This window comes from Microchirus variegatus, assembly GCF_963457635.1.
Source record: "Microchirus variegatus genome assembly, chromosome: 3".
In the NCBI taxonomy this organism is placed as follows: Eukaryota; Metazoa; Chordata; class Actinopteri; order Pleuronectiformes; family Soleidae; genus Microchirus; species Microchirus variegatus.
In genome coordinates, this window is record NC_139804.1 from 15,248,118 (window position 1) to 15,274,738 (window position 26,621).

The 26,621-nt window shown below is 40.6% G+C and overlaps 1 protein-coding gene across 1 annotated transcript in view; it reads left to right on the forward strand.

The window, feature by feature from the left end:
* Positions 1–26,168, forward strand: part of LOC310925381 (calsyntenin-2-like) — a gene marked incomplete at both ends in the record, with an annotated part of 357,564 nt that extends 331,396 nt beyond the window's left edge. Inside the window, 6 exons of the mRNA XM_083887328.1 lie at positions 10,001–10,212; positions 16,103–16,273; positions 17,205–17,350; positions 18,413–18,536; positions 24,648–24,832; positions 25,968–26,168. Of these exons, the coding sequence (XP_083743454.1) occupies positions 10,001–10,212; positions 16,103–16,273; positions 17,205–17,350; positions 18,413–18,536; positions 24,648–24,832; positions 25,968–26,168 (1,039 nt within the window). The remainder of the gene's footprint in view (positions 1–10,000; positions 10,213–16,102; positions 16,274–17,204; positions 17,351–18,412; positions 18,537–24,647; positions 24,833–25,967) is intronic.
* Positions 26,169–26,621: the final 453 nt, after the last annotated feature.

Sequence of the window (26,621 nt, forward strand, 5' to 3'; positions counted from 1 at the left end):
TGCTGTCTCCATAAATAAGTTCAAAGGTGCCGTTTTATGACTTCAGTGTTTGAAATTCTTTATTTGAATTCACATAAGAAACACAGACCGGCAGCAGTTGAGGAGCAGCTCATGTGTCCCTGCAAGATTAAAATGCACATTTTCTTCATGGACTTTGGTGGAGGAGAGTGAACTGTTTACAAACTTCACTTTCCAGTCATAAAAGGCTGTTTACTTGCAAAATAATTGCAAAAATGTCAGACAATCCCTTACTACACACCCACATAGTAAGAATATTGAACAGCTCTAACTTAGAAAGTGAGTTTAAATGAAAAATAAGTTAAATTAATCAAACAAAAATGAATTACGTTTTTGTAGATTTCTACCTTGTCATCCGTATAATGTATGTAATATGTACACACTAAGAAATCAAAGTATGAGACTGTACCTTTTGCTGTCGCTCCAGTTGTACCCTGGGTGCAAGCACTGTACCTTTCTCAGTGTGTACAGGTACATTTTTGTCACTAGGGTGCAGAAATGTTTCTTTAGAGCAGGGGTGTCCAAACTACGGCCCGCGGGCCAACTGCGGCCCGCTAAACTTATTGCCCAGCACGGCAAACCGTTCTCAGACGGTGATTTCATAAAGCAGTGCCTCATCAAAGTCACAGAAATAATGTGCCCGGAAAAAGTTCAGAATTTCAACAACGTGAGCTTATCCAGAAACACAGTGCAGCGGAGAATCGAGGACTTGTCATCTAACTTGAAACTTCAGCTGAGAGACAAAGCTTGTGCTTTTGATTTTTACTCGATAGCATGCGATGAGAGCACAGATGCCACAGACACCGCGCAGCTGTTCATTTTTTTGCGGGGAGTAGATAATAATTTTTGCTGTACGGAGGAGCTGCTTGTTATGATGAGCCTAAAAGGCACAACGACGGGTAGAGGTATTTTTGAAGCCGTGTCAGAGGCAGTTGAAAAGATGGGGCTTAAATGGGACAAGCTCTGTGGAGTAACAACGGATGGAGCTCCGGCCATGACGGGCGAGCGCAAAGGAATGGCATCGATGGTGTGCGCCAAGGTAAAAGAGAGCGGAGGTGAGGCTGTTAGGATGCACTGTATCTTCCACCAAGAAGCACTGTGTGCCAAGACTGTCCAGCTGGGCGATGTGATGAACACTGTTGTAAAAACTGTCAACATAATTCGAGCTAGAGGACTGTACCACAGAGAATTTCAAGCTTTCCTTTCTGATGTGGATGCTGAATACGGGGATGTGCTCTATCACTCTGATGTGCGCTGGCTCAGCCGTGGCTCTGTGCTGCAGAGGTTTTATTCGCTGAGATCAGAAATCGACCAGTTTTTGAAAGAAAAGGGCCGACCTCTTCATGAACTGAGTGACCCTTTGTGGCTGTCAGACCTGGCATTTTTAGTTGATCTTACTCATCATCTGAATACATTGAACAGGAACCTACAAGGCAAAGAACAGCTGGTGCCACACCTGTATGCGCACATGAAAGCCTTCTGTGTAAATCTCCGCCTGTTTGAGACACAACTACGAAGCTTTAATGCTGCACACTTCCCTGCGCTGTCTGAAATCAAGTCTGCTTTTCCAAAGGCCGACCTTTCTGCTAAAAAGGAGAAATTTGTGTCTGTGATTGCATCTCTCGTGACATTGAAATGCAATGTGATGATTCTCTGAAGAGTCCACATCAGCTTCTCTCCCTCCCTGACTGGATGACTAATAATATTCTTAGATTAGAACTATTGCACAACAATAAGAAAACAAGGTGACCCTTCCGCACAGGAGAGTTTTTTTTTTTTTTCAACTACCACTGAGTGAAAGAATTCAAAGAATATTTATCGCAGCAAAAAGTGTCAATATGAGCAAGAGCAGCGTTGAGGATTTGCTAATGAAAATGTGTTCAAGAGACAACAGAACAGAGATGTTGACTTACACACATGAAAATAAACACACAAACATGTCAAACAGTAGAGTAGAGGTAGAGAAAGTGGATGAGTTTAAGTACTTGGGGTCAACCATCCAAAGCAATGGACAGTCCACAGGAGAGGTGAAGGAGAGAGTGCTCAGTGCAGGCAGAGTGGAGTGGTTGGAGAGTGAGACGAGTGTCAGGGCTGATCACACCAGAAGTATAGCTGCAAAGGTGAAAGATTGACAAGATGGTAACAAGACCTGCTATGATGTATGGCTTAGAGAAAATGACACTGTCTAAAAGACAGGAGGTGGAGGTGGAGGTGGCAGAGCTGAAGATGCAGAGATTTTTGTTGGGAGTGACCAGAATGGACAGGGTTAGATTCAGGTTGAACCGTTTGGAAATAAAGAGAGTCAAGGTCGAGATGGTTTTGTCGTGCAAAGGAGGGAAAGTCATTATATTGGACAAAGGATGTTAGAGATGAAGCTTCCAGGCAGGAGGAAAAGAGGAAGACCACTGAGAAGGTTTATAACAGAAGAAAACACAAGGGAGAGGACACGTTGGAGGCAGATGATCCACTGTGGTGACATCTAAAGGGAGAAGCCTAAAGAAAAAGACAAGCTTTTATACAGTATCTATCTATGAATGCAATCACATAACTGTCCAACCAATCACTTGACAGGCTTCAAACTAAAGACACCACTGTGCACAGTGCTGAAATTGTTTAGTTACAAAATGCAAGAGAAGAGGTTTTGGGTACTGCACTAGGAAAACCTAATACCAGTCTCCATGTCACTGTTTTATACATTTCTGTGAAGCAGTAAAATAATAAAATATGTGTTTGTAAACATCCATCCATCCATCCATTTTCCACCGCTTATCCGGGGCCGGGTCGCGGGGGCAGCAGTCTGAGAAGGGACGCCCAGACCTCCCTCTCGCAGGACACTTCCTCCAGCTCTTCCGGGGGGACCCCAAGGCGTTCCCAGGCCAGCCGGGTGACGTAGTCACTCCAGCGTGTCCTGGGTCTTCCTCTGGGTCTCCTCCCGGTGGGACATGCCCGGAACACCTCCCCAGGGAGGCGTCCAGGGGGCATCCGATTCATATGCCCGAGCCACCTCAGCTGGCTCCTCTCGATGTGGAGGAGCAGCGGCTCTACTCCGAGCTCCTCCCGGGTGACAGAGCTCCTCACCCTATCTCTAAGGGAGCGCTCCGCCACCCTGCGGAGAAAACTCATTTCAGCCGCTTGTATCCGGGATCTTGTTCTTTCGGTCATAACCCAAAGCTCATGACCATAGGTGAGGTTAGGAACGTAGATTGACCGGTAAATCGAGAGCTTTGCCTTTCGGCTCAGCTCCTTCTTTACCACAACGGACCGATACAACGACCGCATTACTGCGGCCGCTGCACCGATCCGCCTGTCAATCTCACGCTCCATCCTTCCCTCACTCGTGAACAAGACCCCCAGATACTTAAACTCCTCCACCTGAGGCAGGATCTCTCCACTGACCCGGAGGGAGCAAGCCACCTTTTTCCGGTCGAGAACCATGGCCTCGGACTTAGAGGTGCTAATTCTCATCCCCGCCGCTTCACACTCGGCTGCAAACCGCCCCAGCGCATTCTAGAGTTCCTGGTTCGTAGGAGCCATCAAGACCACATCATCTGCAAAGAGCAGAGATGGAATCCAACCGCTCACGAACTGGACCCCTTCCGGCCCCCGGCTGTGCCTAGAAATTCTGTCCATAAAAATAATGAACAGAACCGGTGACAAAGGGCAGCCCTGCCGGAGTCCGACATGCACTGGGAACAAGTCTGACTTACTGCCGGTGTTTGTAAACATTCAGCTAAAAAAAACAGTTGTCTCATCCTTATACCTTATACTTGGACTTACACAAATCTGACATAAAAAAAAAAAAAACCTAAGTACCCACACTGTAAAGCAGGGGGCAGTAATGCTGTTTGTCACAGACGCAGACCCAAACTCCACACAACCCAACCAGCTAACATTGTGAGATTAGATGACACACAGGAGACAGAATACAAGCGCAAAAGAAAGAAATAATCTCCTAAGAGATGGAGAGCAACAGAGCAGAGAGAGCTATGTATCAGAGACACTTCAAGTTATTTTCTAATTATATTATGTTGGTTATGATATAAACCACAAAAACAAGCTGTAAAAGTTAATGTGAATGCAGTCATAAAGTTATTTCTTATAAAGTTTTTTTATAAGAAATATTTTACAGTAGGATCTTAGAAGTAGAATTAGAATTATAACATCATGAAACTGGAAGTGTAGTCATAACAACCTAAAAAAAAAAAATCCAAGAGGGAGCACATCCTGTGTACAGCAAATCAAGGAGGACAAATATTCTCTTGTTCATTTGGCTAACAGCACAAACAAATTTGTTCCTGTTATCACGCTCACACTGAAGCATGAAAACACGTCTTGTATGAACCACTGCACCCTGAATCATTACCAAATGTTATCGCCGATTTAAAAATATGAGGCTCATCAGCTTGAATCTGCCTTTTGCTACTCAGCTAATTGTACAGCATTAACTGCAATAAAAACGGAGACTAAACTATTAAAAAAAGAGATAATAAACCAAGTATCATTAAAAAGTCCACTTTTACTTATTTTCCTGCTCAGTTTGTTTGATGTGTGCCATCTGCTGGTATAAAAGTGAATTATATGGCATGTGAGGTCCAGAGAAATGACAGGTGAACAAAATGTAACAGAAAATAAAACATTTGAGTAGGTGAAATTCCTTCCAGCAATTGAACGACGACTGTATTAGTCATTAAAATTTCTAATGGCATGTTGTCGCTGAATGATATGCAGACAGAAAGAAGGACAAATGAAAGTCGGAAACTTTTCCTCCTGCCATAACTAATACTGATGGAAAAAAAAAAAACTCTCCTTGCTGCTACACACAGCACCAGTCCTCACAAATAAACAAAAGTGTTAATTAATTCCTCCAAATGCAATTAAATTTGTTTCAAGCCGACACCTAATAACTGCAATTACTTGAGGCACGGAGAAAATAAAAGTAGCCAGCACTAATCTTTGCTACAGCTCTTTTATGCTCCCTTGTCATATTTCTTTATAATTAAGTTGGACTGGCTCCAGGTTTGTGTTGTTTTTTGTTTTGTTCGGTCTACAGCAGGCCCACACAGCAGCCATCTCTCTGCATCACTGTCAGTGCGTCTCCCGCTGCTGTCAAGAATGGCTTATAGTGCCTGAGCAGCACGTGGACATGCACAAACAGCCGTTGCCACTGGAAAAAAAAAAAGGACAAACAACACAACGATTGTCTCAGAGCGTGGCCTCGGACAACTGTGAAGGATTAGGAATCGTAATTTGTTTTTTGGGGGGGGGGGGGTTTGTATCCAGTTGTCAGGCATCATCAGCTGAGTTAAAGTCAGTTAGTAATCTTTTTGAATGTAGTGTAGAACTGTGCCAGAAGTTGGGATTACATTGTTTTATTTTTTGAGACGAGGAGCCATCAGACATTGGTCTATTAGGAGACAAAAATTAAAACAAAGTGAAATGCTTTTGTAAAAAATAACAGCCGGGGCTCAGTGTATATGCACAAATAAATATTATTGTAAAATCTATAAATACTTCAAAGTTGCAGTGTGTAGTGTTTGGTGATTTTTCTTGTTGATGTTTTTATCCCCACGGAACCAATGTTTTGTTGGTCCTAAAAATATTTTTGGAAAACGGATCCCAGAGTGGGCAAATCTGAACGCACCAAAATGTCTGTATACATCTGAAGAAGTGCTTGGCTATAGTGTTTACATTATGTGTTGTTTTATTGTTGTTTTTACCTTGTATAGCAGGTAGTACATATACATACATATATGTATCGATCACGCGATTAACGCTCTTTTTGGCCGAGCAAACTTTGTCGTTTTTTTCACATGCTGTTGCCTCAACTCGTAACGTTAGAACAAGTGCAACACCACACCGGATCTAGCTAGCCGGCCAAAGAGTAGTCGGTACTCGCGTAAGCGAGATTAAACGTTCCGTTTTGAGTGGAATCTCCGCTCGCTCCTTCAGCTCGGATTAGCTCGTTACGACAATAACACATTAAAACCACGGGACTTCGTCTGCGTTGAAGAACGGCTCTTTATTCACAGAACTGCGGGGTGATACACAGCCTCTGTTGTTATTGTGCGGCTCTATCACAATGAGAGGAGTAACTGAAAACATGCAGAGTGACAGGGTGAGATATTCACCTGCGGCTCGCTAATGTAAACACACGGAACACATAACTTCATGCTTCACCTACGTACCTCTCTGACGTCACAGTACGCGAACGTCTCGTACCTCCTACAGTGCACACTCACACACACACAACTTACACACACCAGGTTCAGCCTGTAACATAGATTAGTTTGTCTCTCAGCGTGGTTCAGTCTGTAGAATAAGATGTGTAATAATAATTCATCTAAAATTAAATTTAGGCTTGAACAAATATTATATTATAAATATTGTGTCTTGAAATTGCAGTAAGCTGTATTGCCATTTAGATAAATTTCGATTAATTGCTCAGCCCTAGACTACAGTATATGCCAAAATATGCAAATAACATTTACACAAAGCAAGCCAATCAACTTTTCTATGTTGATAATAGTATTAATGAAATCGCACATTTTTATCTATTCTGAATGTCCCTTGATGTCTTTTTGTACCATTATTTTTCCTCATGTTAACTATGACATTAATGCGATTAATCGCGATTAAATATTTTAATAGTTTGACAGCACTACTATATATAGATATATAGATATAGATATGTATACGTATATAGATATACTGTGTATATAGAGATGTGTAAGTATCGGTCAGCATAGGTTGTTATTTATGTTGATGGATAATTACGCACTTTGAAAGTGAGCAGCTGTAGTAATCACATGCATGTGTTGAAAGATATGCAAGTTCAGATATAAATGGACTGATTATTAATCACATTTCAAAGTGGGCTCCAGCACTGGCTGCTTTACAGTTTTAATTGTTGGTACTTTTCAGTGCATGTCAGCAATGTTGTTCTTAGTCTAACCCTGGTTTTCATAATAATGTGAAAATGATGGATATATAAACAGTATTGCATCTCTGTATATCTGGGTGTTCACACTGTTTCTTTTGCACGATTTAGTTTGCTTAATCTTTTACTGAGAGTAAACTAAGTAAACAGTCTGCGACGACTCAACTCGAGCTACTGCTACAGCTAATCAACAGCCAAAAACCAATGAAAAAAAAGTGATAAAAACAGTGAAGTAAATATTTCCAGAACATTTAATGTAGGGTAACAACCTCAGTTTTTTGTCGTGTTTGCTTATGGTGCACACATACACAAAATATTTTTTACTGGATAAGGTTTACTGTCCCAGGGTCACTCACCAGCCAATTTATTAGGTACACCTAATAATGTGGCACTTGGTGTGGTCTTTTGGCGTGTTGTATGTTCAGAGATGATCTTCTTCTTGAAGAAGTCTGGTCATTCTCCTCTGACCTCTGGCATCATTGCTGCTCACTGGATATTCTCTCTTCTTCACCATTCACTGTTAACACCAGAGACGATTGTGGACGTGACAATCCCAGTACATGAGCAGGCTATAAAACACTAAAAGATCAACAACCAGGCCATGTTTAAAGTCACTGAAATCAACTTTCTTCTCATTCTGATGCTCAGTTTGAGCTTCAGCAGCTCATGAACATGTCTACATGCCTAAATGCATTGACTTGCTGCCATGTGATTGACTGATAAGAGAGTTGTGTTAACAAGCAGTTGGAGAGGACTGCAACCAGTGTTTTTAATGTTGTAAGTGATCGGTTTAATTTGAGTCTGGATAATGCAACCTGGCAAAATTATGTAAACATGCAACATAAAATAAAGTTGAAAAAAAATATGTCATGGGAAGGACGCTGGTTCGCGTCCCGGCCAGGGCTTTTCTTTATGGCATTTGCATGTTCTCACCGGTTCTGTTTTCTCCCACATGTTCGTAAACGGTTAATTGGATACTCTAAATTGCGTGTGTGTTCTCCCTGTGTGGCTGTTAAGCGGTCTCAACTCCTCAATGTGTGATTGTCCATTCAAGTTTGCTCATGGATGCTGTGCATTTAACCACATGCCATCACACACGGGCAGGCAGGGAGCGAGGCAGACATGCGTGCGCGTGTGCGCGTGTGCGTGCGTGGGTGCTGCCTCAGCACCAGCTGAGCTTTTTACCCCCTGAATGACTCACACTCTGGTCTGGATTTGGACTTTAACAGCTGTGGTTTTAGAGCAGCTCAGGGTCCTGGCTCTGTTGAATCTGTGGTGGGTTTTTTTCTGATTCTGCCTAGCTTTGTGTGAGGAAAGACGGAGTTACTTTTTATTTTCATATTCATCTAGACCACCACACAAACACTTGTGCACTACTCAAATTTGTAGTTGCATGAGCAGTAGATTCCCTCAATTTTGAAATGTGTTTACTAAGCTCATGTTTTTTCGTCTTCTTATGTGTTGTTGAGTCAAAGTTATGATATATGTTTCATCAGATTGCCTATAGGCTGTGAAGAGAAAAAGGATATGACACTATGTTGCAGTGGTAATATTTTATTTGGTTTGGGATCATTTCCTCAAATATACAGAAGAACTGGAACTTTTGAATATTTCTTGTCAAACTCTAAATTATGACAGGCAGGCAGGCAACATTGACCCTTTTTTTGTTTTGTATAACCCTATTTGATATGTAGGTGACATGCATGCACCACAGGTTGTGTGTACTATATTATATTGCATGTGTATGTAAATGTTGTATTAATCAAACCTATGTTTTTTGTTTTTTTTTAACCAGTTTTTTGATAATAGATAAACAGATTGTGGAAAGAGCAGTGGGCCCCCTAAAGGGCAAATATGTCGGCCCTCTGCTCACTCAAGAACCTCTTTAAAGTGTACACAGAGACAATCCAAATGAAACACAAACAGTGTCCTCAGATGCCTGTCTCCGTCCTCTGTTGCTTATCAACTCCATCCTGACCTTTTCCCAACTGAGCTGGGATCAGCCATGTTGAATCATGAGTCAGAGAATGAAAACAAAGAAATTCAATGCACTTGACAACACTGCCAATCTCTGAAGGGCAGATTTTACTCAGACACACAGCGTTTCACATTTTGGGAAGATTGTAGACAACAGCATGGTATTATGACAGATTCCGTCTGAATGTAAGTACTGACATTAAAAAGTAATGAGAAAAAAAAAACACTTTTCCACAGGAGATAAACTTTGATGAGTAACAAAAGTAACTCAATATAGAACTCATACATTTGAAAAAAAAATGTTTCTTTTCATTCCAGTAAGAATTTGCAGGTCAAACAATTTCAAGGTAAAGAAAGACTTTGAAATGTCTGAAACCCAAATCCAATTTGTAAGCATATCAGAATCTGATCTTCCTGACCAACTTGTTCACATTATTGCAAGTGATCAGATCCGATCTGCGTGTGTCCGTATTGACATGACATCTAGTTTTTCAGATGGATTTCTATAATTACAGGTCATGCCCGTGCTAGTAGTTTAAACAAAATAAATAAAATGTACAATATAAATCAGTGCCTGTTGCTGTCCCAAATGTTTAAGTGAAGCTTTCTTCACATAACTTCCTTCCGATTGCAAGGAAGGCACACAAACGGACCACCAGGGTAGGGCAGGACGTGTGGTGCAGGCCGACCAGCAATGCCTGATGGAATAACCCTAACCCACAGTCTGTCGTTGTCGTCACATGTGTCCCTTTCAGTGGGGCGAGGTACTGTCTGCCTCAACTTTTCACTGCGTTTTTTTTTCCAATCAGCAAGACTATGCTTTTGGACATGTGGGAAGAAACCAGAGAAAACCGTTGCACACACAGTGAGAACATGCAAACTCCACACAGAAAGGCCCTCATTCGTTTCATAATAAACCATGCAGACATTTCAGTCGGGTCCAAAGTTCATCTTCAACATTGTCATCCCTACAACAGTTGACCTTAGCATGAATACAACAGACTAGACCATTGCCAGCAGGGCCAGTTTTATTTCTTAATTCCTCTCCCTCTGTCTCTCTCTCTCTAGGTGTTTTGGTGAAGACACGTGCATCACCATCCCTGACATTGAGGCGGTGGTGATGGTGCTGCAGCCGAGTGAGCCCAGGATCACCATCACTGGAGTGGAGAGACTGAGTCGTCCAGCCTCCGACATCAAAGCAAATGGAGGAGTCATGCTTTTCCAGGACCTTCACATCATGAGCACAGTGACCAGGGCAGATGCTACTGCACAACACACAGGTATGTCCTACTGTATAGTGTTAATATATTCCACAGCAGACTAATTAGATCAAGTAAAAATAGTCCGTATCACAATCTTAATTGTTCACATGCGGGTTAACAACAATACATTACTAACAAACCTTTTAACACATATAACAGTAGGTGGGAAGTCAGTGAAGAATCAACCTTGTCACTTCATCTCTTTCCATTTAGACAACACTACCAACATTAGATTCAAACTGGGAGCAAGAAAATTATGCAAAGCATGTATGTTTTTTATTTGAAAACACATTTTGTGTTATTGTTTCTTTGTAAATGTACAGTGTCTTTGTACAACCAGAAACGTGATGTGTCCGGAGGGCATGATGGCCATGAGCTGTGTCTTTGAATATTTCAGATGTAGCGACTGCTGATCAAATGCTGATTAGGGACGATTAGCCGTGACTTGTAAAACCCATCAGTGACCTGTTTATCGAGCTTAAAATTGTGAAGCGTGAACTCTGCTTTAGGTATAGTTGTGTGTGATGTCTGGATAAGATTTGAACAGAAGATGTCTGTAACTCAATAATCACTACTTGTCTCTACAGTTTTGGCCTTTCACAAAGTACAAAATACTCAAATGCAAAAAAGAGCCATTCTGTTAATTTGTCTCCAGCTGGTTCTTGGCTTCACCGGCTAAATAAAACGTGTCCCATGTCGTAAATCCAATTGAATAACTACTGAAGCAGAAGCTACAGGAACAAAACTTTTCAACTTAAGAACAGCTGTGATGTCATCTGTGAAGAACATTTCTGCACAGATTTGTGTCTGTGGTATCGTCAGTGTCCAAGAGAATAGAAACGAAATTACGTTTCTCTCTGTCCAATTGTGTAGACAAGTATTCAGACAAGACAATGCGGGACAGTACAGTACAAACAGTAAAGTGCACAACAAGACAACAAAGAAAAAAACAACAATAAAATGAAGTGCAAGTAGCTTCAGGCTTATAATCTTATTGGTACTAAGGGTAACGAGATATAAATGTAAAAATGTTTCAGTAGTGTACTGTGTAGCAGCAGCCCAGGTTGTTATGTGTAAGTGTTGGTAAGGGTTTTCTTAGTGCGAAAAACAGTCGATAGTGCAAAGTACAGTCAATAATAATAATAATAATAATAATAGTAATAGCAGCAGTAATAACAGTAGCAGATGTGTGCAGTTTGCATAGTGCGGAGGTAGTCCAGCTGAGGTAATCATTGTTTTTGGGTCAGAGTCCATTGTTTTCAGTGGGGAGGCAGATTCTTAGACTTCTGCAAGTTCGGTGGCTCTGGTGACTGGGGCTGAGGGTGGGGAGGGGAGAGAGTTCAGCAGCCACACAGCCTGGTGGATGAAGCTGTTGGTAAGTCTGGTGGCAGGAGACTGAACAGGTTGTGTGTGGGATAGCTTGCATCAGTCACAATTGTGATTGCTTTTCAGGGGAGGCGGATGTCATGCAGAGAGGGGAGTGTTGCTGTATTCACTATGTGCTGCAGGGCTCTTCTGTTGTAGTCAGTGCAGCTCCTGCCTCACACATTGATGCAGCTGGAAAGGATGCTCTCAATTGTTCCTCTGTAAAATGTGGTAAGCATGCATGGTGCAGCACTTGCCCACTTGAGTTTGCGCAGGAAGTATAGGCGCTGCTGGGCTTTTTTTGCCAGTGCTGCAGTGTTGGTGGTCCCTCACTGTGGTGCACCCCCAGGAATTTGGTGTTGCTCACAGCAGGAGGTTGTTTTCCCTGCACCACATAGTCAGATGGTCGACTTTTTTCCTGTAGTGAGTCTCGTCGCCTTTGGTGATGAGACCCACTATTTTTTGTTGCTGTTGGTCCTTTTAGGGCAGTTAAATTAGTCAAACGCATTTCTTTTTTAAGTAATTGGCTTCAATCCACTTGGGCTTTGGCTGAATACAAAGTAGTATTGGGCAATATGGGCAGTATTTGTGGCATTGCACATGTGGTAACTTTGCACCTCACAAAGCAGGTGATAGATAGGTACTACTTCAAATATGACACCCAACTAAATATTCTAGATGGTTTTCATTGTTGATACCGTGTTCACTCACAGAGCCACCTGTTTCATTGTGAAAACAAGGCATTCAGAGATGGCAGACTTCACCCCATTCACGAAACTAGCCTCTGGCGGCCTCTGTTGGTCGAAACTGAACATCTCAAAAATGCCTCATGGGGCTGATAATGTTTCTTTCATTGAAAGCAAATTCCTGACATACTCGGCTAGGTTCGCTCAGGCTGGCTCAGTACTCATAGACTGTGGTGTATTTTGCAAAATAACCTCAAAAATGAACTTAAATGCAACACTTGAGTTATGTGGGCTGAAGACAAGAGCCCCTTCACAGCAACAGTAATCTGCAGTGTTTTCATTCCACGTAGAGTGATATGTTTCCCACTGAGGTCTGTCCTTGTCCATACAGGAGAGTAGTTATTATAGTGCCTCCACTGTTTCTTTACCAGACTTTTACAAGACCTGATTCTCCAGGTCACACCACCTTGACCGACAGCAAATGAGAATGACATATTTTGCTGGCAACACTAGTCTTGTCCACTGATCCGACCACCAAAGCAGAAGGAGACCAGTTCAGCCCAGATCAACTTGGCTCCATTGCCAATTAGGAGTAGATAAGTAGACCAAGAGTGAGGTTTTAAGCCTTCATTGTGCGTAATGCAGCGAAAAAGAAGACAAGTTAAAAGTGGTATTGCTTTCAGGAGTTGGTGAAGCTCTTTCTGCTGGTGAAATCAAGACTACAGCTGGTGAAAAGAGATTAGGTGAAAGCTTGAGAATAAGACTCAATAATGGAAAGAAAGCGAAAAAGGGATGAGCAAAAAGTGTGTGTGGGAGAGAGAGAAACACAGCAAAGATCCATAATGAGCAGATTTTGTGTTCTGTCGAGGTTTAAAGGATTCAACATAAATTGCATATTTCTTTTTTGGGGCAGCATACAGCACTATTCTTTTGGACCCTGCTAATCTCTTTCTCTTGCCCTCGACCATGCTTTGTCTCACTCTGTAATTCATTTGTTTTCAATGAGCCTGCTCAGCACAGCCTCATCCCTCTCGCTCTCTTACTCTACAGTATCTATTCAAGCCTTGTCCTGATGCCTTTAGTCAAAGTCAAGGTCATCACTTCTTTCTTTAAGTCATCATATTTAGTGCTCAACATTTTCCCCTATTTGCTTTCAGGGTCATGCTCTATTATTAAAGCCTTTTCATTCTTTTTTCATCCCCTTACTTGCAGTCTTTCTTCAATTGATGACTTTGTCACCCTTTCTTTTCTTTGTAATTCCTTTCTAAGAAGCCCAGCTTGATTTTATTTTTCATGTCACCCATATTGGAGCTTGGAGATCAGTGCTCATCTGCATAATTACACTGTTGGGGAATCTTTGCTATTGAGTGTTTAAAGAACAGTGAAGGCCCTTGAGTTTACATTGAAGGGATTCATTTGAATATACTTGGCCATGGAGAACAGAGGCAACATCAAGAGAGGCATTTACAAAGCCTGATGCTTTTACTGTCAAGGAATGAACACAATAGCTTTCTCTTGAAGCCTTGTCTGTACAATGAAATGTTATTCTAATACTTGGACTTTCAATTGCCAATGTCTTTTAATAATAAATATTTAATGATGCTTAAGACTGACCAAGAATTAAGAATTTCACTCACACACACAAAACTGTTTCGGGACATCCCTGCACCCAGACTGGAATAGCACTGTGTTTTAACTTGTGTCACCTTTGACACGTTCCCTTCTGTTTTAGTATGTTTAAGCACCAATTAAGACCAAGTGGGAACACCAAGCCAGGCTGAGTGAGTAACTGCAACAACAAACTCTTGGGTCAATACAATGATCACTTCAACTAATTGAAAAAGAAACATGCTTTCAGCAAATTTGAAGAATAAATCAAAGGGGAGCCTAGTGCATTTAAAGCAAGCGAATGAGGGTATTCTTTTCACATTTTGGGATTATTGTGCTGATCTGTCACCCTCCATTTTACCTGTTTATAAATGAATCCTGTGACCAATTAGTGTATTTGGCCATGTAGCAAAACAGTAATTACCATGGTGGAAGGTCATGGTGACTCACTGTCTTGCAACTGCCCACTGACAGACATCAGTTGTGTTTCCATCAGTCTGCACATTTTGATTTGCATTAAAATACCTGAATGGAAATACATAAAAAGGAAATTACTTGAAGGCATAACAATTCCATCCATCCTTTCAGCCTCTGCATTACACTGCACTGGAATGCTCATGGAAACGACAGGAAAAAGGAGGAATATGTGGACTGATGAGGAAGCCACCACATTCCACAACTTAGTGCAAGACATTACTGTATTACCTCAAAAAATGTTGGAAACAGCAATTCAAATCTCACATTTTTTTTTTATTTTGGTTCACATCAGGTCTTTTCTTACATCACCAGGTTGCACCTTCTTATCCTTCTGTGGTGACAGAGACTTTGTCACCACCCAGTGCTTATCTTTTTGAACTAACTTAAAATATTTCCTTAGCAGTAGTTTATTTAGATAGTTTATTAGGACTTAAGGTCACTCTGGCTACGTTTGCACTACCTGGATATTTTTATAAACGGATATTTTCTTCCCTCCGTTTTCCAAAATAACTTTGTGCACACATCATCGTTTTTCAAAAAAGTTTCCGTTTATATTAACCCGCATAAATATGCTGTCCAGAGCCATCATAACTACACCAAGCCTGTGGGTGGCAGTGTAGGAAGAAAGAGAAAGCCATACAAGCCAATCAGAATCCTCATAATCATCAACAACAACAACAACAACAACGACTGACCTCTCACCCTCGGTGTATGCACGTAACTATTCAAGTCACAGAGTGACAGCAGCGATGATCGCGTCATCCTAAAATTCTCACGCCACTCCTCTGGGACAATAACCTCATTCTCAAAGTTCTCCCACCAGACAGCAGTCCGCCCAGGTCGGACCCAACACCGGCGATGCTGACGCGGTCTGGCTCACGACAGAAGAAGTTCTGACGTCTGACGTCTCTGCTCCTATACGTAATATAGGAGCTGTATTTGCAAATGCAAACATGTAAAAATGATCATAACCAAATGTAAAAGGTCACATTTTTGGAGTGTAGATTGCCTAAAACTCTGTTTTTCTCCGTTTTTCTCCGTTCACATGCAAACGCGAAAATGGAGTTTTCCTAAATCTCCACTTCTGCCAGAGTTTTTAGAAAGAATCGTTTTCAGAGGCGAAATCGCCGTTTGTGTGTAAACGAAAGGCACAAACGAAGGGGAAAGTCTTCGTTTTTAAAAATACCCGTGCTAGTGTAAACGTAGCCTCTGTTTAGGTCAAATTATGTATCATCCGTTCATTCTTCAACCTCTGTTTTGTTTTGCCAATTAAATAACAGTAATCACATTTGGCACCTGTTCTGTTCTTCATACAACATTAAACAGAACTTATTCTCTTCTGGAACAACGTTCTTTGCCCCTGTTGTCTTCACTTTAACAAACTTTGGTCCAATCCAACAGAGACACTCCTCATTCAGTGTATGTCTTTCACCACTGTTAAGCTGTTAAATTTGAACTGCCACTTCTCTCCCTTTGGAGTTTAAAGCAATGGAGAAGGCAGTGAGCGGTGGACGCTAGTGCTTAGCAGCCTGTCAGAGAGCTCCAGCGACCACACAGCACTGCTGTGATGAAAAGAGTCTGATGGGACTTATAACTAAAGCAGCTAATGGCCATGTCTGTGTGCACAGGGCTGATGGGTAATTGGATTCTGGGAATAAGAGCCAGTTTGTTGTGTCTTGTGCTGTTTGAATTATGGTTCCTCAACATGTCCAAGGGTTTTCTCCCACAACAGTTCCTGTCACATGTGTGTATGTGTGTGTGTGTGTGTGCAGCACGTCGGCCAGGGTTGCTGGAGGAGATCATTCATAACTTGGACTATTGTGACATCCTGGTCCTGGGGGAGGAGTTGAGACCAGAGCATGAGTCTCTCCAACTGCAGCGAAGCACTCTGCTTGGAAAACACCTCGATGCCACAAACTCCACCTCTGGCATGTCCATATACGGTAGGTTCCAATGGTAACAACACCAAATATCACTTAGATAGTTCCTCACTTCTACAACTGTCACATTAACAGCATGCTCACATGTATGTATTGGAGGCTTCAAGTGAATTGTTGCAGTACTGCATTGTGAGTGTGCTGCTTCTCAACTGAGGCAGTACAAGCATCAGTCAAGAGACTTTATGTACAGAATGTCACTTAGAAATTCCACTGAAAAAATATACAGTAAGCCCTCCGGTCAGCTAAGGTGAAACTTGGACTTTGTAAGGTAATGTTAGCAATTACAACTTCCGATATCAATCCAAAACATTGACAATGTCTTTTAGTAGTAGTTAGCTCTGAGGGATTAAACATGGCCTAAAATGAACAAAGCATTGAATTTTAAGCGTTGTAAGGGGACAACAGCAGGGCACTGCTGCATCCCACTGTCTACAGCCTTTGCTGAATTCTATAACTCATTGTTTAGGGAGAGTTTAGGACACAGAACTAAGGGGTTTTAAAACACTGCACTTTCACAAAGGGGGTTTTCACACCGAATAGTCTCCGAGTCCCCAGTCGTACTGAATCCGCGATTCAGTACGACTGGGGACTCGGTTCAATTTTCACTCAAACTTTAGTGAAACGAACTGAACCTTTTAGATAGTTTTCTCCATTCCCCTCCTCGCTTGAGGCGATGCTGCATCAAGAATAGCAAACAAACTGGGGTTCGATTAAGAAGGAGCTGGTTGTGTGAATGCACCCTAAGTTCATCTCCAATATACACACACTGAACATCAGATATGGTGTGTGAGTGCTCTGTAACAGCTCACAGTTTGACATATTCATTTACTCTGTCATGTCAGTGTAGCCTAACAGTGCAGCGTCTGTTGTTCCTATTGTTCCTCTTCACCCTGTTAACCGTCTGTACCTCTGCTGACCTCTGACCTCTCCACAGGTGTGGACTCCATGTCCAACTATGAACAGGTGATCAGACAGGTGTGGTACTATAACTGGAAGCCCAATCAACTCACAGAAAGAAGATTTCGCCTCACCTGCTCGGAGCTCAACGGACGCTACACCAGCAACGAGTTAAACCTGGAGGTCAGTGATGCAGTTGGCTTATATCCATAAAAACAGAAGAAGAATTTAGTCTGTATTTTATTGCAGATAATGGGTCATGTTTGTCTACTTCCAAGCAAAAATAACAAATAACAGTGACTAACTGATTCCATCAGGCAACTTTTGGTTAAAGAACAAAGGTGTAAGAATTACTGACATCTAATGATGACACTAGAACTTGCAGGAAATGGAGGACTCTTCCTCACCCCTCCCCTTCCCAAAGGCTTCAGGGAACTACAATGGCCTTCGCATACCATAAAGTTATGTCATTCTTCTTCATTTGCATATTTAGCCTTTACTTTTGAGCAAAATACATGCTCTGGCTAGTTTGTCCATTCAGGCTGCTGTTGGGCAAGACAGCAGCCTCCATTAAACAAGCCTTTGTCGAAAGTATATATAAAAGGGTTATTTTAAGACCACAAAAACATAATGATTTATTTTAGAGCATTAATACACTTATTCACACACTGCACTTTTTTTTTTCTTTTAAACTAACAATGATTTATGTAAATGAACTAAAAAAAAATACAATTAGATTAATTCATTAATTTATTGCCAACCATGAAAATGTTGACCTACGGTAAAAGCAACCACAGTTGTTTTTAAGTTTCACTGCAGATTTCCATGTAACATTCACAAAGTGAATATTACGTTGAACTGTTCATTCATTCTTTCTTTCACACAGCCCACCTGTGATATAGTGCTCTTACAGAATCCACTGACCTCTTTTCACCCACATCCTCTGGTGTTTACTTGGAGGAAACCAAACGTCTCACTTTCAATGCAGTTTCAAACTCGAAGGGTGTCAAATGGATTCCGGCTTACACTTCACCTTCCTGTTCTGAGTCGACCCTGTTCCCCAAAAGACATGAATACATTCCCTTTCCTGTTTCTCACTGTCTCATTTTCCAGTCTCAAATGTGAGGCTGCATATTATTTGCCGCTAGAAAGATCTCAGCCAGGCTCTTCAGGAGTGAAAATGTTCAGGTTTGATCACTTTAGCTTGTGAAATCATCACTGCCTATTCATGTATTCCCCACACAGGTGAGTGTGCTGCACAGCTCAGAGGCCGAGGGACACGTCAATCACTTGGTGGCCCCTCCTCAGTACATGCAGGTGGTCCACCATCCATCCATGATTCACAGCCTTTACCCCAGCCACAGCTCTGGTAAGAAACACATCAACACACTATGATTGATGGCTATGATTCCTGTTTGATAAATTTAAATAAATATTGTTAATTTCATATCATCTAGATTGTTAATGTTTTTTGGAATATTAATAATTCTCACTTGGATGCCAGTTAAGAGAGAATTTGATAACCAGCTATTGGAATATAATTCCAGTGATATAAAATGCTTACTATAATGCAAGTTCTGTAAACCACATTGAGATCTTTATTTCGTCTGCATTATATCTTTATGTAGATTTCCAGATCACTTTTAAGTGTATCATCCTGATCTGTACTGTCAGCTTGTTCTTCTTTTTTTTTTTTTAAATAATGGATGGATTTGATGAGGTTGTTGATATATATATTGAGAAAGAAGAGATTTTAAAATTACCTGCAAGGACAACGGGTTTGGAGCTGCACTTTCTGACTGACCGTTTCTGACGTTCGACACATTTGACCATCTTTCCTGACTCTGACACTATGTACATTTTAATACATTGTATACATTTAATGGAAATAAAACTATAGATCACTCTCTTATGGGAAAGTCAGAACTAAGTCCTAGTAAGTAAATACACGACGGGATGACAACAAGAGCACTCGGAGAGCACAGATCTCCATCAAGGCACTTTGTCACCTGTGTTTTACATACCAACACCTGAAATTAGTACATTTTGAGCTACTGAATCCAGAAGACTCTTTGGATCTGTGTAGAACCTTACCCAGTTATAGCTATATATAATAATAAGTAATAATTTTAACTGATACATTATGTGTTCACATATTGTGTTGCTACCTCAACACTTTAATTGCAAAGGTTTGCCTTTAATTAAAACAATAAATGTAAGATCTGTATCTCCTTGTCCTTTTTGCATGACACAAGAAAGAACCTTGTTAAAAAAGTAACTCCATTAGACTCCATTTATTGCCTTATTTCCATTATCACCTGTAAGTAATGTTTACACTTTTTTACTTTAAACTTGAGTACATTTTTAGACCAGTACCTTTACTTGTACTAAAGTCAAAAGTAAAATATTCCAGTTCTCTTTCCACCTCTGCTGTTAACATGCCACATAAACATGACTAAATTAATTCTGATCTGTTTAGATGTTGCTGCGATATACACATCTGAAGTTGTTAAATGGAACTGAACCTGTAACTGAATGTTACATTTAAAATCTATAATCTGGATCAGATCTGGATTACTTAATAACTTAATATGATGATAGAACGACAGATTCTGCATACACATGCCACATTTTGTTCAAAAATGTGAGATTTTTTTTTACAGTTTGCCCATTATAAGAGATGGGGAGTTCTGGGAAGTTTGATAATTATTTGTGACATCATCACTGGGTAGATTCCTACCAAAATTCAATGGGAACATATTGAATGGAAACACCCACTTGGTTGATCACCTACCCATCACAAAAAAAATCTGATTGATCCGTCAAAAACAGGACGTACACAGGCTAACACATGGTCCAAAAGACTGGTAAATACAAAATTGTGTAGCTGCTCTCACCCCATATGCAGTAAATGTATTTCTTCCTTCTGAAGCAAAGAGACCATGATAAGAAGAAGAGATCTTACATTTGTCTTACATTTCAACCACACCAGATTTAATAATTCATCAGGCTCTAATGGATCCTACTTACAGTCCTGGGGAGTTCAGTGACTAGTGCTGTTAACAGCCCTGAGAGTTGCGGCATGCATGTGTTCGTGTGCGTGAGATGGAGAGAAAAATAAAAAATAAGGTCAGCAGAGCAGAATTAACAATTGAGATTAAGTCATGAAGTCTGTGGCCCATGTCAATGTTTTTCTATCATAACACAATGTATATGTTGAGTGTGTGTGTGTGTGCGTGCGTTTGTGCGTGCGCGTGTGTTGTAATGAGTGTGATTCATAGGGGACTTTTCAGAGGATCATTTGATTTAGTCTAGTTCTCGCGATTTTCACACTAAATCTACAGTCTTTAATCTTCCTGAGCCTGAAGCTTTCTGCAGCCTCTCTTTTGGAACTCAACTGAGTGTACATGCACACACTCACACACACACACACACACACACAAGCAGAGACTAGTAAAGAAAGGTTGGTCACACAGAAGTGGTTTTTATTCCAATTGTCTGGAGAACAGAGCTGAAGAACTAAACATTTTAGATCAAATCCCTGAGTATGTTTCAGTTATGATACTAAATGGCATATTTTTGCATCTGTGTTTGAGACCAAATTCATGGCTGCCACTCCAGCAAAAAATAAAAAAAATATATCAGTGATTATTATATATCAGTGAGTTATGTTTTAATGTGCAACTTTATTGTAAAAAAAAAAAAAATACTTTTAGCATAATGTGAATAGTCAAATGTGATGCATTTCATGACTCTCTGTGGGAACAGCTAGAGATAACCGATTAATTCATGATTATGGCTAATTTACAGGATTCTATTAAGTTAAACTGTATGCCTGGGTTGAGACATGTTGAGATTCTACCATGACTGAGCATGGTGGATGAAATTGTGATTTTAACAATAGTGTTCCCAGCCAGCATGTTCATGTGAGCCCCCATATGGGCTATATTTGGGCTTACAATATGGATTCAATATGGATTTGTCTGTGGTTTCCTACTAGCGCTTGCTCACTTTGAATCCATGCCCACTTAATACCCTTTCCAGGCTACCTCGGTACTAAGTGGGTGCTAATTGGGCATGGGTTTGAAGTGGGCAAATTATTCAGATCCAATATGATTTCAGTAACATGGGCCCCACTGGGAAGACCATGTGGGCAAACACAGAACACGGGTGGACCACCATGATAACCACCAACAAACCCAATTGGGACCCATATCATCAGCCCAAATATAAAAACTTACATGGACTGGCCTTGTAACCAGAGGGTTCCCAGTTCAAATGGTCAAGGGCTGGATAAGGTACCTGATCACCATTGCATTGATTGGGATAACTGGCCACTTCCACATTCATTGTGCCGTCAGCATAATGGAACAGCCTATATTGCTGCTCTGTGATAAGTAAAGTAATAAGTAGTGAAGTTACTTTTCAAATCCAGTAACGAGTAAAGTAATCTCATTACAATTTATAGAAGTAACAAGTAACCATTTACCATTTTGAGTAACTACCCCAAATAGGGATGTGAATCTTTGGGTAGCTCACAATTCGATTCAATTCCGATTCTTTGGGTCACGATTTGATTCAAAATCAATTCTCGATTCATACGATTCTCGATTCAAAAACTGATACAATGCATAGTGTGTTAAGGCAAATTTTGGCATCAAAGCAATATAGTTTGTGTAAGATAATGTGATCACACAAAGGCAAACTTAAGACAAAAGTTGACATTTATTCATCAAAACAAATAAAAACTTAATTACTGTACAAAAAAATAACTTGCATAAATAAAAGCTTAGGCTAGCTGCCTTTTTCTCCCAGAAGTTACAAAAAAAAACTGTACACAAATAACACAAACTGGTGTTTTGTGTGGTTTTTCAAAAAAAAAAAATATATATATATATATATATATATCAAGTTTATGAATCGATTCAGAATTGTGGATGATTAGAATCGCAATTCCTATGTGAATCGATTTTTCCCCCACACCTAACCCCAATACTGGTAGGCAGACACTAAGAGGGATTTTAAAATGCATATGGAAGGTTGCTCAAGTTCCTTGACCCCTGTTTTATGGTAAACTTTTCACATTACAACAAACAATGTTTTACTTGAAAATATGAAAAGTATCGAAATTTTAAAAATCGTTTTCCAGGTTATAATGTGAGCAATATCAGATTTTTCCATTTGCAATTACAATTATGTGAAACATGTTGCGACATGAGACTATTTCCTTGTACATTCAAAACAAACAACAAACTGAACATTTGAAGATTTCAGTGATTAAAGGGATAGTCCTTGTTTTTGAAGTGTGGTTGTGCTTGTCTGTCTTGTGCCTGGTGGAAGCTTGAGACTTGGATACACTCTAGATACAATCTAATGAAATCTATTCCTGATTAAGTTCATGATATATATCATATATGATTAGATAATATGTTTGCCACTTTTCCACCGAATGATAGCTGCACGATGACGGCTTGTTCAATGCCAGACACATCGCTCTTAAATCCCGTGGTCTCATTTAGGTCATGTGACCAAATGACCTCCAAATCAGTGCCACAAGAAAGGGAAATAATGGTTTGTGAATATGTAGCGACTTTACAGACCTCCAGCGACTCAACACCGTCAATAACCACATGTAAACAGTGGCACCAGCGGCCATGATCCTGTATAATTAAATTTGATCATTAAGCACTCAAGCGAGTGATCCCAGGATCGGGAAATCCCACATTTAAGGACCGTCCACGTGTTTCTGTGGATACAGAGAGTACGCTTCTCAGAAAGATTTGTTGCTAGTTGATATTTTAATACATTTTAAAAAGTCGTTGGGGGTCTGTAAAGTCTCGAAATATCCACACGGAAACGACACAACAGTTATTTTCCCATAAAAACCGATATTTGTAAACTACTCACTCTCCTGCACCAAAGTCCATAGGGAAAATCATCAATTAAAAGTGTTATTTAGTGATGTGATTTAGCTAAGTGACACAAACTTACCAAATGAGGCAATTTGTGTCCCCACAACCAAAAAAATATTGATTTTTTTATTGATTTTTCTATGGACATACTGTATGTGTGGCAAAGTTTCAAATTTTCCAGTCAGTAAAGATTGTCTGAAATTAAGCGTGTCACATTTAAAACTGAACCCGAAAGAGACACCATTACCAACAAGGACCCATCTTATGTAAAGGTTCAAATAGCCTGTCATACAAAAACATTAAAGAGGAAATGTTTCAAGGAAATCAATATCCTATTAGAAAAGACAATCGATGTCAAAGAGAGCAGAGAACCGTAATATCGCCAGTCAAAACCACAAGCGAAAAACACTATTATCTCAGAGACGGAACATGGGATGTGACCAAAGTGGTGGAATTACCGTATTCACTAACAGGCCAAGCATCAACAGATCACAAAGAGATGATAAAAAAAAATGTACACATATACAAGCTGCCAAAATACTGTCACCACATTCAGCCATTAATGGTATAATTCTGTCTGGAGCTGTTGAAACATAGACAAGCCTGGTCCCCTGAGCCCATTTAACCCCATGTTTGAAGACAGTGATTTTACTTCGTTATTGGGACAAACTGACAACACATTTTTTTTGTTGTTTTTTTGCATCTTTCATGAAAACCCAATAATACTGACAGTACAAAAACAGTCATGATAATTTGGTTTTAGGTGAATATCTATCTATAAATTCCAGGAACATATGTCTGTCTCTGTGTTACTCGCATATCTCTCGAAGAGAGGCTCCGATTGATTGCATGAGTAAGTGCAGTGCCAAGTTGTTTGGATAAGTAATGCAAAAGATATTGTTAAATATAACGGTAAAAGAAGCAGACATTGGCTTTCACCGCTCTACATTTAGCCACTCTCGCTCACACAGCAGCACTGTGAGTGAGACAAGGCGCCGTCAAGCTGAGGCAGGCGATGATTGCAGTGTCCCCAGCCACAGTCTGTTCACCCCTCTCCCCTCCGGGAGGCGTTACAGGTCTCTCTGCACCTGAACCAGCAGGTTGAGAGGAAGCTTCTTTCCTGCAGCTGTCACCCTACTGAACGCTAGCTCTGCATCCTGGTGACAACCAACCAACTGTTATGCAACCATGTAGTTCAATTTTTCAACATTTATTTATTGTATGACATTATGTCAGTATCAGTATTTGCTTTCTCCCATACACAAATAAAAATGTCACAGAACTTTTGCTGTGTAACAGTAACACTGAGCACTCAATCGTTGGACTTTTCAGTTGTTTTGCTGTTTTAAAGCCCATCAACATCTTGGTCTGCAGTTAGACTCCATTTATTGCCTTATTTCCATTATTACCTGAAAATTGGTTCAAGAGAAAGAGAAAGAGAATCAGTTCAATTTAAATTCACAATGTAAAATCACAACATCTTAAAACTACCTGGTTGTGACTCGTGACACAGAGACTTATTTTTTCTGTTTTTCTCATCTTCCCATCTCTAAATCCCTAATGTCCAGCTGTACCAAGTGCTGCCACAGTGGTTATCGTGATGTGTATCGCCGCCCTGGTGGTAGTTGTGGTGCTGGGCATCTACCGCATTCACCTGAACCACCAACAGGATGACAAGCAGGTGGAGATGACCAGAGAGACAGATATGACCTGGAAAGACTCAGCTCTCACGATCACCGTCAACCCAATGGAGGTAGGAGGATTAAAGGAATGTGAGGAGAATACAGGAGGCTTATAGGACGTGAAGAGGGTGCGCTGGGTGTTGATGACAGCTGGGCGATATAAGCTTTAAATTGTAGAATCAAAATATCCTCAGGAATTTTGTGATAGCGATATTTTGTGCCTATCTATCTATCTGTCTATCTATCTATAAATTACAGGAACATCTGGCTGTTTGTTAAATGCATATCTCTCAAACTGATGGTCTGATCGATTGCAAACTTGACATGTGTCTTACGGGCACGAGTAAGTGCAGTGCCAAGTTTGACGTTGTTTGGAGCAGTATATCGTTAAAGGTGCATTATGTAATGAATCTAAAGCAACTGGCCATAAAATCCTCCTAATATGTCACAGATGCTCAGAAATAATGTTCATATAACAAACTGAACTCAACAACAACAACAGTACAGACAAAATATTTGCATTAAAATAATATATTGTGGACCGCAAATTTATGGTTATGTTTTGAAATTATGTTTTGGCATGTGGTGCCACCTACCGCCGTCTACCACTCATTGCAGTCAGTAGAGTCTCAGTTGCCGAGCATCCACGGCTTAAATGAAACGAAAGGAATCCTAATAGACCTCAGTATGAATGTCCAAAACGCCAAGATAAAGTTTGCAGCAAAGCGAGGGTCTATATAGGACATGCTTTTGAACGGAGTTGAAAGCTGAGAGGAATTTCAAAACGGATGCAGATTTGGCTACTCTTTTCCTAGACAGGTAAGTTAAACTTGGCTAACTAAGTTAGCATCATAGCTCAATGGGGATGGACATTTCTTATTTTCAGCTGTCGAGTTCTGTTTTGAACTGTTCCCTCAGTTTTGGAGGCCGCCGTCACTGAACTTTTGCTGTGTAATAGTAACAATGAGCACTCAAACACACCATACCAACAATTACTAAAAAACACCCAAAAATCAGATTTTGCACCACTTGCTGCTTAACTATTGTGTCTATGATCCCACAAGGTGTAGATTTGTCAACACAGTTTATATTGTGAAATGTGTTTTGTCACAAATATACATTTATAATAATATTATCATGAAGGATAAAATAATTATTAGTAACTGACTTCCTGAAATTCCTGAAATGTAATATTTATCACCACAGAACGCTGAGGAGCCCCAGGCTGCAGAGGAGGAGGCCAGTGAGGAGGAGGAGGACAGTGAAGAGGAGGAGGAGGAAGAAGACGATGACATCACCAGTGCTGAGTCGGATGACAGTGAGGATGATGTGGACGTCCAGTTACCCAGGATGCAACGCTCAAGCAGGAAGGGCCTGAACTGGGACAAAAAAACAATATGTTATTGAAACACACACACACTCAGTGTCTCTCTCTCACACACACACACACACACACACATGCACACACAAACATAAAAACACAGTCATTCTGCAACAGCAACATCATAAACACAAACCTTAAATCAGAAGGTTGAAACAAACTTTCAAAAAATGACTTTATAAAATGTTGACGATCTAAAAATTAGATCTCTCTTTCTCTCTTTACACATACACACACACACACACACAGATTGCAATGATTTATCCATAGCCTTGTCAGAAAGCCTCCCCATTTTATACAGCCGATCAGAAAGGACGCGACTCTTCAACTGCTCATCAATCAAATGACTCTCATCCTTCTTAAAGGGACAGCTCACCACATTTAGGTGACTGCATTTCTCCTCTCCCATTACTGTCTCCACCACCAGTACAGTCTTAATTGAAAACAGTTTAATGCCTCTTGTCATTCAAAGTCCTGCA